At 35.7% G+C, this 12,476-nt stretch overlaps 1 protein-coding gene across 4 annotated transcripts in view; it reads left to right on the top strand.

Moving 5' to 3' along the window:
- The window catches only part of MINDY3 (MINDY lysine 48 deubiquitinase 3), a 95,306-nt gene extending 83,796 nt beyond the window's left edge, over window positions 1-11,510 (top strand). For 3 of the 4 annotated variants that reach the window (XM_037060760.1, XM_037060762.1, XM_037060761.1), the window contains 3 exons: window positions 2,413-2,500; window positions 7,476-7,547; window positions 10,579-11,502. In XM_037060760.1, coding sequence (XP_036916655.1) covers window positions 2,413-2,500; window positions 7,476-7,547; window positions 10,579-10,728 — 310 coding nt within the window. In that variant the 3' untranslated portion in view covers window positions 10,729-11,502. Of the gene's footprint in view, window positions 1-2,412; window positions 2,501-7,475; window positions 7,548-8,674; window positions 8,802-10,578 lie in introns of all 4 variants that reach the window. The other variant, XR_005068618.1, reaches the window with a different exon arrangement.
- Window positions 11,511-12,476: the final 966 nt, after the last annotated feature.

Here is a 12,476-nt window from a genome sequence, read left to right as displayed (position 1 = left end):
AAAGATTTATGAGTAAATCAGACTAATCAGTGTTAATAGCAGAGACTTCACATGCTTAAAATGATTGCCCCTTCCCACTGTGCACTTACTCTCCTGCTGAAAAAGTGCTAAAAATGTAAAATGTCTCTTTTAACAAACTAAATGTTGTTTTCCTCATTGCAAACCTTTTCCATGAAAAATTTTGTCCATATCTTTAGTAGTTTCAGCACATGTAATGACAGGTCTTATAATATCTATATTGCTAATCGTCCTGCTTAAATAAGTGGGATTTTCATTAGATCAAAGATGTTTCTAGATGATTAATTAACTGATCAGAAACCTTGTAGGTGACCCAGAGTATCAGAGAACAGAGTTTTTCAGTATTGAAAGTATGGAAGTATTGCCTAACACTACTAATATTGTATCTTCTGTCTCACTGTTATACTTGTACATTTGTTACATATATAACTTCCTCCATAAATTTGGGATCTTTATTGTATATGAGAATATCTTTCTTGTTAATTGGACATAGGCTGATCAAAAGTGGAAATAAAATAAAAATCACCTATGATCTGCGCTAACTTTTGTTTTATCTGCACAATTTTTTTACCTTCTGAACATCTTTTTGACAATGAACAAAAAACATTTAAGGAAAGAGTTCAGCAAAAGCAACGTAAAATATGTTGATACACATGGTTTTTAAAACTTGATCCGATTCTCTTTTTAGGTAAATCAGGTGTTTTCTTTGACAGTATGAAATACATATACATTTACAAACCAATCACGTTTGAATTAATGTCTCAATCTTACTGTCAAGAGCTGTGATGTTATCCAGTCTTAACAGACATAATTGCTGTTCCCAGCTTAAAGAGGAGAAATTCAGAGGGTGTTTAACTGGACCAATAAATGGAATAATAGTAATTAGTGTATTTCTTCTAAACTGATTTCCAAGTGGAGACCATCTTGTTTTCATTGTTCTAATTTGCAAAAGAGAATTTAATTTAGGTATTTTTGGTTACTGCCAATTCTTAAGACAGGAAGGAGGGAAAAAGAAACGTTATTATTTTGTTTTCAAATTCTTACATAGATAGCTATATATTATGTACAGCCATACCTCGGGACTTGGTAAAACCACACTCAGAGCTCGTCAGACCCTGTACTTGTTGTATTTTGACGAGAAAAAAGTGTTTCAGCACTCAGTGCTTGCTGGGGACTGTTGCACTTGTTAGAATTTACATGCGTCACAATGCGCCACCCTGTAAGAGAAAATGCTTCATCACTTGTCACTAGAAAAATGCATTCAGTACTCATTGTTTTCGGCACTCAAGGTTCTGGAGCGAATGGACCAGTACCGAGGTACCACTGTACTTCATTTTTCCTTGTTTCATCCGAATACATAGCATGCCTTGAATAAAATGAGTACAATTTAGTCAGATAGTTTTTCTAGAAGTAGCTAAAAAATTAGACTCAGTTATTCACTCTGTAATTGGGTCTAGTTTGTAATACACGATGGCCCATAAATTCGCAGGGCCAAACTTAGGATTAATAACTTAAATGTATTATATATAATGTGCTTTACCTTCATTTGTTTGGTGTCATAACCTCTGCCCTTACTCAGACCCTTTAAAATGTCACATCCTTTGCATGTTTAATAATAAGGTGTACTTAACTTGGCATTTATTGTTTGGAAGATAATATGGAAAATGAAAATGCTCTGTTTAGAAAGTTTTCATTTTTAAAATCCTTCAAACTGCAGTCTGCTATTTCTCTCTGCCTTCTTTCTAGTCAAACTTAATACCTTTCACCAGCCTAAATGGTAAGGGTTATGCAAAGCACTGTCTAGTTGAGGCTGTTCCTGGAACAGTGAAGGATACTTACCACTTACTGTAATTCAGTATACCTTAGCTCTTTGAGAATTATCTTCACCTCTTTAACCTTCAAGTTACATTACCTAAGAACTTCAAGCCTTCACCTCATTCTTTTCTTAAAAGTAAGCTTTTTATGAGATGTTTTTGATTATCTGATGCACTACTTCCCTTGGACACTGTTTCTTTTTCTCCTTGAGCTTAATATAAGCATTTTTAAGTTAAGTGCTTCATTTGTTAAAATGGGGCATACCTATGAAGCAAAGAGAATTTGCCTTTGTGGGGTTGTAAGCCTGTGTTTATAAGCCTAAGTTTTAAAATTACTTTACCTAATAAGGAGCAATATTCCAAAGTCATCGTCATAATTTAAATTCTAAATAGTAACAGATTATTCTGGTTTAAAAATAACCAAGTTTTGGCAAATCAGATGTCATTAAGAGGCTAAAAGGAACAGTTCTTAAGATTTTTGGCAGTCAAAGTGTTATAGTACCAGTAATTTAATCATGAAAGAAGAAAAACAAACTTTTTTTCTTTTGGTATCCACTATTTTTTTCCTCTCTCCCCACAGTATAACTCTCATGAAAAATAAATTAGACCCAGAAGGATTAGGAATCATACTCTTGGGCCCATTTCTTCAAGAATTTTTTCCTGATCAGGTAACATAGTTGAAGAAATTAATTTTGTTCTATTGGGATAATCATCTGTGATTGTTTTAGCATTTTTTTCTCCTACTCATGTAAAATGTTCTAACATGCAGATCTGAGACTAAAAAAAGCAGTATTATGTAACTTGGCGGTACAGAGAGGATAGAAGGATGTGTGTGTTTCGACACAGTCATACAGAACTTTGAGGTGAGGAGTGGTGGGACGTAGTGTATACCCCCATACACCCACACAACAGAACTGTTTTTCCAAAGAAAGCGTAAAACTGAGAAGTATGGGGAGTAAAAAGAGAAAGACTCTTATCCACTGTCACCCCTGTTTTCCTTCTGTCAGGTAACTAGTGTCAGTAGATTCGTGTGTATCTTTTTAGAACTTTCTCGATACTAGAAAGGTAAAGGAGCCTATATGTAGTGGGAGCTCCCAGTAGTGAACCTGAGTTCCAGGAAAATTCTAGGTGAGTCAAAGAAAAACCTTTGAGTAGAGCTATGCTGCTTTACAGTGGGACATGTTTCCCACTGGGCTCGGAGAGCAGCTCCGTTAGTAAGAATCCGTGCTAGTCTCAATACTCTTTTGAGTTATGTGTGCATCATTGGCAAGCCATTTCTACAGCCTACACCTGTCTTTTCCTGTGTTTTCTTATTTATGTGGAGGATTTGCCATAAACCAAATTATTTAGCTAGGTATATTCTCATCCCTTCATCAGATATTACCATAATTTAAAGTTCATTGTTTTAATAGAAATGCCTATTTATATTCTGTCTCTATTATAAAAGAGATGTATTGTCAAGTGAAAAAAATCCAAAGTATGTAAAGAACTCATACAACTCAACACCAAAAATACACCAAATAATTCAATTAAAAAATGGGCAGAGGACCTGAACAGACACTTCTTCTAAAAAGACATACAGATGGCCAACAGATATGACAAGATGCTCAACTTCACCAGCTATCAAGGAAATGCAGTTCAAAACTACAATGTGGTTCCACCGCACACCTGTTAGAATGGCTGTTACCAACAAGACAAGTAATAAGTGTTGGAGAGGCTGTGGAGGAAAAGGAACCCTCGTTCACTGCTGGTGGGAATGTAAATGGGTACGGCCACTAGGGAAAACAGTATGAAGCTTCCTCAAAAAATTAAGAATAGAGTTACCATATGACCCAGCAATCAATCCTCTTATGGGTATCTACCAAAAAAACTTAAAAACACTTACTTGTTGGCAAAAATATATGCATACCTGTGTTCATTGTAGCATTATTCATGGTGGACAAGACATGGAAACAAACAAAACATCCATAGATGATTGGAGAAAGAGGGTGTGGTTACCAGAGGGAGAGAGGCAGTAAAGGGTAAAGGCAGCCAAATATGTGGTGATGGAAGATGATTTGACTTTGGGTGGTGGGCACACATGCAGTGTACTGATCATGTGTCATAGAAATGCACGTCTGAAACCTAAATAATGTTATTAACCAGTGTAACCCCCAAAATTTAATTATAAAAGGATAATTAAAAAAATAAGTGATTAAAAGTGTTGATAAAATGATTAAATGTTAACATATAATTGTTAATTTGATATCATTTATATTGTCTTTAATGGAGTAGACAATATTATTGACATTTAATCTGGGTAACTAAAAAAGAAAAAGGAACCCATATTTTCTAAACATCTGTGAGCAAAGAGTGAAGGAAAATTTAAAAAAGTAACTAATGATATCACATTATAGCTATTAGACTTTTAAAAGTTTTAGTAAATGCTTCATGCAAAAATAAATTTTTTTCTGATATTATTAACGAGACTCTTGGATTGTTATATTTGTTCATACTCCCAACTGCTAGGGTGTTTTGAACAGTTCTTTTTTAGACTCTAATACTATGTTTTAGATATCATAATAAATATTTAACAAATTTTAGCATTTTAAATGTTTTAGACAATAATGTTAATTTTACTTTTAATTTGTTTCAAGACTGCTGTCAGAACATTTTAGAGACATATGATTTTTTAGTTATAAGACAATAAAAAGATAATATTTGTTTTTAATTTTGGGAAGATTTTGAAGTCATTAGGAAATATAAACAAAGTAAATACCAACCATAATTATATTTAGTTAATTATATAATATTTCTTATAGTTCTAAGAACTTGATAGTTTAAGAAATTAACTTTTTAATTTTAGCATTCTTTGAGGTAATTAGAGAATTCCAGGCTCCTTCTCTTTTACAGATGACAGACTTTACCATTTTTTTTTGTTCTCTCCAAGTTCATGCCTTAGTGGTTATTTATTTCCTGCCATTATTATTCTGAACAAATGCAGCATCTGAACCTACTTATCTCACTGTTCCTGTGTAGTTCATGCTCTTTCCTCAACCAAAGCATGTTACTCTGCTCTTGGTTTCCTGTAGAGCCATGAGTTCTCAAAGTGTGGTCTCCATGAACTTGGGAGAAATGCAAATTCTCAGTCTTCCCCTGACCTAGTAAATCGGAAGCTTTGGTGGGGGAGCCTAGCAGTGGGTTTGAGGGCCTCTGGGGGATTCTGATGTGATGTTGCCAAAGTTTGAGACCCACTGCTTTAGAGATAGACCTGGCACGTTCTTACCTGTTCACTGCGCACGAGAGCTCAGACCTCTCTCCGTGTCCCAGAACTTCTCTGATCATAGCTCATACCACTGATGTCCTCTTTCTCTATAGTCACAAATGCAAAATGACTGTCACTCATTTGGGCCATTGTTCACATACTGCTTTGTACTAACAGACCATGATAGTGATCCTTGGTAAACATTTAATTAATCAGGAATATATTAAGTCAAAACTAGAGTCAGAAGGACAGCCAGGAAGATATGTAACTTCACTAATCTTTACGAATGCTTAAAGTAGGTACTAGGGAAGAGCATTTCTTTGCTATGAAACAGAGGCAGGGGGAAAGTTTTTGAAATATTCATAAGCATTTAAGGCAATTTGTTTATAAGAATAGCAGAAGCAGCTACCATATACTATTCACCAGGCACCATGTGCCTTATAAATTAGGTAATATTTTTCCCATTTTGGCAATGAGAAATTTTAGGATTAGAGAACTTAGGAAATTGCTTAAGATTATATAGCAATAAGGGGCTGATTCAAGAGTCCAGTGTAGTGACCTGACCCTAGAGACTAAGCACTTTACCATTTCGTTAAACTGCTTTGTGATACTTTAGTATTTTATGCCAGTTGTTAATGACTAGAACTAGAGAATTTAAATTGTATTCAACCACAGTATTTATATTGTCAATTAAAGTACATTAACTCTGAAAATCAACAGCCAAATTATCTAAGTAAATAATTGCACTGACTCAGTATAATTGAGGAAATGATCAAATAAATTGATTTTTCTATTTGTTATGAAGCATTGTTGGTAAGATAAAAAACTTGTAAGAGAGCTTGGATTTTAGGTGGGAATATAAGAATGAAGAGTTAAAAATAAAATTTTAAATAATCTTTCAAAATAACAATTGAAGAGATAATACCAAGTAGTATTTCCAAATTAAGTTTTGAGAAAGTTATTGTTATAAAGGCCCCAAATTATAAACAATCCAAATTAATAAACAGGTGTATTTATGTAAAGAAAAACTTTACAGAAAAAGTAGGGTTTGAACCAGGTCTTGAAAATGAGAGAAGAGAAAAAGGCATTTGAGAGAGAAGTGAAAAACGATCATAAATATGCAAAGAAGAAACAACAAAAGGTCTTTTCGTGGGAAAATGAGTGATGCGTTCAGCTGAGATGAGGAGCTAGAAAGGTGGTAGTTGCAGACAGGACCGAAAAGGTGGGTTAGGTCCTGTGTTTTAAGAGTCTTGGCTGCAAGTCACAGACTCCAGTCTGCACTGACTTAAGTGGGAAGGACGAGTATGAGTTGGCAGGAGTAGTTCGGAGGAGTCGAACAAGCACTGAAGGCAGCGCTAGGACCCTCTAGGACGGGGCAGTCTCTCCATCTTGTATCCTTCCTCCCTCCGGAGTATCTACACTCTCTCAGCCTATTGTTTTCCGGGAAATGGAAGCTACACACAGTTGCCAGGAACTCTCCTCCCTTAGTTCCAATTGGAAAATAATTCTAAGGAGGGACGCTGGCCCAGCTACGTATGTCACATTCCCCATCCTTGTATCAGTCAGATATGGCCAGAAGACAAGGGATAGGCACAGGAAGACAGGTATAGGCCCTGAGAAAAATCGGTGGAGCCAGGCACCTTCAGTGCACCAGACCATTAATGAATGGCCTTGAATGCTAGGTTAAGAGAGTTGTACTTGACCCCAGGTGCAGACAGTAGGAATGTGCTAGTAACTAAGAACCAGGGTGCAGGCAGTAGGAATAATACGATCAGTTTTTCTGAAAGTTTGGTATAATGATTTATACAGTATCCTTTCTTTACTGAATATTAAAGTCTCTAAGCATTAATTATGTGTTTTCATTTCTCACAATGCTGTCTTCAGTATTTAAAAGTTCACAACATTCAAGTGATATTTGGGGGGATGGAAACCCCTAATTCAGTACTGTGGACCAGATTGAAAGTATTGCTGCATATATGTTTTGTGGTCTGAGTAAAAGTGATATTCCTGCCTTTTCATACTTGCTGAGGAAAGTTATTTACACAAGAGAAAAAAGTCAGAGATGTGTTTTAGTAAATACTTTTTGTGTTTTAGAACCTTGTTCTTTTTTAAAAAAGTTATGGTAATACATGTAAGTAGTTAAAGCATAGAGTACTGCGGAAGAGCTAACAAAAATTGGCACTTCCCCGCTTTCCAGCTTCTTCTTGAGAAGCATCTGTTTCTGCTTTTACATTTTCTGGTAGTGAACCGCATAAGTCAGAGTTTCTTGTTTTATTAAGTGAGTCTCCCATCCAAGGATGAGGATTTAAGAACCTCACATTTTACTGTCAATTGCTAATTAGAAATTGCCTGATGTAAAGATGTAGTTCAAAGTTTTAATAGTACTTCATTTCTAATAGGGCTCCAGTGGTCCAGAGTCCTTTACTGTTTACCACTACAATGGACTGAAGCAATCGAATCACAATGAAAAGGTATGATAATTCATTCCCATAGTGATTTGTCTTCACTTGGGTTGATAAAACAAGTATATCGGTATATGACAGTGTTTGATTTCCACAAAATTGCTACCTGAGGAGATTATTCCAAGAGTCTCTTTTCCGTAACAATGTATTTTAGAACTGGTCATATCTTGATTTATGTGACACTGAGATCTTTATTGGAATTTTGGAGTAGTAGTTTCTCTGTGACAAAAGAACTGCATCTGTATAAATGTTACCCTTGTCTGGGTGGATGTGACTAAGTCAGCACAGTTTAGCCCAGTGAAAGTTACTGATCCACTTCAGTGAAGACACGGATAATAGATTTTTGACTGAGAAAATATTTTTAAAGAATTTAAGTTAATAACCATAAGTATGATCTGTATATGCCCGTTTTACAGAAGAGGAAACTGAAGTGCAGGAAGGTAAGCAACTTGCTAAGGTCAAGCAGCAGGAGGTGGCAGAGCTGGGGCTGAACCTTAGGGGTCTACCCGCAAGCCTGCACCGCAGCCCACTGTGCCTTGCGGCTTTCCTCTGTGAATGCACCGATGAGGGGAGGCACCAAGGTGACTCACCTCCGATATACTCGCCTGGTATAATCTGAAAGTTGGTCTCCCTGATCCACCCTTTTTTATTATTAGCTTTGTCTCCATGTATGAGATATCTGTGTTAGCATTTATTCAAGTAGCAATCACAGTAGATATAGCTAATGTTAGAAGGAATGAAGCCTAACATATTTTTATTTGAAACAATCATGCTGGTTTCATAATTGTCTAGGTTAAGGATGGTTACAGAAAATAGATTGTTATATATGCTAAATACATAATTTTAGTTAGAGCAAATCCAAAACTGAGACTTATATTCCTAACAAAACATATATTAGGAGTTTTATTAAATTAGGTCTAAAGATCTCTCCAGAAGAAGATAAGTTATTGATATGTACATAGTAAAATAACAAATTTGTCAATAAGAAAACTTGGACTATTTTCTGGTGTCAATGAGTGCTTCGTGTAGATTTTGAACTTTGACATGGCCTTGTTCATAGAAGGTACTTTCGAGTCACTAATTACTCACACAATCCCTGCAAGGTAGGTCAGTCAAATATTGTCCGTATTTTACAGATGAGGCATCTGAGACAGGGAGATTAAGTGACTCACTCAGGGTCACACGGGAAGTCACTGGCAGAGCAGGGATTGGAACTGAGTCCCTGATTCCCAATCCTGTCCTTGGTCACGCTACCTGTGTATAGTAAGTTTTCCAATCATGCTCTTGACAAGCGTCTGACATACTAACAGAGATCCGAAATTGAAGGTTAAATGTTAACGTGACTGTAGTGTGTAAGTACTATAAAGTAAAGTGTGTTTGTCATTAAGTTGCAGAGGTATAATGTTATGAAGTTACTTAGGAGCTAGAAATACGGTAGACTACCTTAGTCAGATAGTGTTAAAAATATCTGAGGAAACAAAGGGAGAAGGTTGGTTAAGTGGGCGGGAGCATCATCCAGCAGCCGGCAAGGTGTGGCTCAGCCCACCAAGGTAGGTCACACAGTACTTCGCCCAACCAGCTCTGCTGTAATCAGAATACGATTTTTGTCTGATACTCCCCTGCCAGTTTGTATTTGATCTGACCCTTGCCACTGCATATAAAGTACTTGGTTAGTTTTACGTATCAACCTTTCTCTGATTTTTGTTTGTCCTGACATCCTTTTACATTTTTTCTCCATGGTTTTCATTCAGTTAATTATAATGAGTTATATTCTTTGTAGACAACTTGTCATTTTACTTGGGGGAATTGGAAAGCATGAGTTGTAGTTTTAGTAGTAAATTTATCTCATCAAAACTAGGAACAAACTAATATTAACCAAATAAAGATGAAAAAATATATTTCACTTTGAAGTATGTCTTTAGAGCTTCCTCAGAAAAGGAGTACGTTGATGAAACCAAATTATCTTACCTACTAATGCAACATATTCTATTCCTGTATTTACTAAGGAAATGTTCATTTAAGGATAATAATGTGATTTCTTTTGGTTCATTAGTCAAATAGCTTCTGACTTTCATATTGAAAGAACATAATTACAATCGCGTATCATCAGCTATTGAATGTGTAAAAATAAGTATACATACTTTGGAAGAAGGCAGTCTAATATCTGTTTTTTCTTTAAACAATCAGACAAAAATAAATTAATGATTGAATGGCTTAATGTACACAGTGAGCCCTTTATAATAAGTTAGGTTTAAATAAGTATTCATAGATACTTCTAAAAGATTTTTATTGTAAATTGATCAGACTAATAAACATTTTTTCTGACACCAACCTGCTAGTTTATATTTGGTATGATCATTGCTACTACATGTAGAGGACTGTGTTAGTTTCATGTATCAACCTTTCAGTTTGATTTTTGTTTGTCCTGACATCCTTTAAAATGTTTTCATTATTTTTCATGCAGTATAAAGTACAGTCATGAACAGCATTTAAAAATGTTTAATATAACAAATAGCAAATTTCATTGTCAAACATCCAAATTGCTTTCAACTCTGGAAAATCATTGCTTAAACTGAAGAGAAAATTAAGTTTTTAAACTATATGGCTGTACTTGTATTGTAGCTTTTCATTTCATGAGGAAGCAGGATCATCTGATGCCTCCATGTTAAAACAGTAGGAACTATATAAATTGTTATATAAATAGTTTCTTCCAAGTGATGTATGTTATTCGAAGAATGATTCTTCTTTTATCAGAAACCGTGTGTGTTCAGATCTTTGAATGCTTATTTTGGCGGAAAACTTACCGTCTAATAATCAGCTGGTCATCTGGCAACCTGGCAGTTAAAATTTGTTTTGTTTCTTGTTTGCAAATTTATGTTCACATTAGTCACAGATATTCTTGCTTATATTTCCTATCATAATAAAATTAGATATAAAGTTTCATATGAAACCATTATTTGCTAGCCTGTGAACAATTTTGCGTCCCTCATAAAATGTTGAGAATATCGGTTTACCTCGGTGGCTTTATTTTGTTCAACAGGTAATGTATGTGGAGGGTACCGCGGTGGTTATGGGTTTTGAAGACCCGATGCTACAAACAGATGACACGCCCATTAAACGCTGCCTTCAGACCAAATGGCCGTACATCGAACTGCTGTGGACGACAGACCGCTCTCCTTCCCTCAACTGATTTGCATACGTGTTTAAGGAAGATTGTAATAGCAGATGCTGAAAGAGGGATTGGCTATACACTGGTATCACTGACTAATTGTAAATAACGTAAGAACACATTTTCAGTGTTTAAGATATGTTTAAATTATTTATGTTAAAGGTTACCCTATTTTAACTCTGTGAAATTTACTAGCAAAATTAAGCTTTAATCAAAGTCCACCACTTTTACAGTCAGGTAATTGGTCATTTATCAAATTATAAATATCGATTAATACTATAGCATTTGTATATTGAGTATCAGTTACTATTTATAAACTTCTATTTGGGGGTTTTATTTCATTTAGGCATATTTTATTGTTTAAATGATTCTGGCTTGCAATATTATCTGCCTCCACATTGAAATGCAGGGGAGTTTAAAAACTGAAACGGAGAAACACCATTAGAAGTATTGATAAACAACCATTTATCCACTTGGATCATTTGACATTTGGCTTAGCTCTGGCATGTTTATAAAAAGTAGAAACTATAAAGGAACACTACCATTTATTCACAGATATATAGAGAATGTATTTTTTAAAAAGATAGGGAAGAGAATCTGTTTGATAGTCTTAACACTGTTAACTTTCACTGTATTGCCAAATACCTTCCTCTAAATTTATCCCAATAGCCCTGTAAGCCAGGTTTTTTGTAAATTTATAAATATGATAAGTGCATGAAAACATCTGTTATTACATTAGTATATTGCATTATTTATTACAATCCTAGTCAATGGCCTAAATAAACTTTTTTTCTTTAAATGTACACTTGCTTTTTTTTTATGGTAGTGTCTCAGGATAAACATACTTTTAAATGTTTTTGCCCAGAAGCCCTGAGAGCGCGGCATAGAGCAAACATCTAATGGACTCATATGTTACCTTGAAAAGAAAACCAAGTGCTGTGCTTGCCTCAGAGCTGTTACTCACTCAGATGGAAGAACTAGAACCTGAGTGGTGGGACCTGGGTGGCAGCTGTCTGGACCAGTGGGCAACAGTACAGAAGCCCAGTCCTGTTCATCTTGGAGATTAAACTTACTTTGATCTCTTGTCCAACAATATGAAATGTGAAGAGCCAGAGATACTTTTCTTTTTTTACTTACACTTTTTTTCTTGTTCAATTACAGTTGTCCTCATTCTCCCCCATTATTCTCCCTTGCCCTACCCACCCCTGCCTCCCACATTCAGTCCTCCACGAGCCCCGCCCCCGGCCCCAGTCCATTGTCTTTGTCCATGGGTCCTTTACACAAGTTCCTTAACAAGTTCCTTCCATTTCTTTCCCCCATTATCTCTCTCCCTCCTCCCCTCTGGTTACTGTCAGTTTGTTCTTTGTTTCTATGTCTGTTTTTATTTTGCTTGCTTGTTTGTTTTATTGATTAGGATCTGCTTATAGGTGAGATCATATGGTATTTGTCTTTTCGCCTCCTGGCTTATTTCACTCAGCATAATGTTCTACAGATCCTTCCATACTGTCTCAGAGGGTAGGGGCTCCTTCTTTCTTTTTGCCGTGTGGTATTCCATTGTGTAAATGTACCATAGTTTTTGATCCACTCATTTACTGATGGGCACTTAGGCTGTTTCTAGGACTTGGCTATTGTAAACAGTGCTGCTATGAACATTGGGGTGTTTCTAATGTGTGAAACACCATTAGAATTGGTGTTTCGAGATTCTTAGGGTATAATCCTAGGAGTGGAATTGCTGGATTAAAAGGCTGTTCCATCTTTAGTTTTTTGAG

Source organism: Sturnira hondurensis, unplaced genomic scaffold (genome assembly GCF_014824575.4).
Source record: "Sturnira hondurensis isolate 20B ecotype Veracruz unplaced genomic scaffold, ASM1482457v3 Scaffold0012488, whole genome shotgun sequence".
NCBI classification, from domain to species: Eukaryota; Metazoa; Chordata; class Mammalia; order Chiroptera; family Phyllostomidae; genus Sturnira; species Sturnira hondurensis.
Note: the sequence above shows the minus strand (reverse complement) of the source record. Positions and strands in the feature narration are given on the sequence as shown.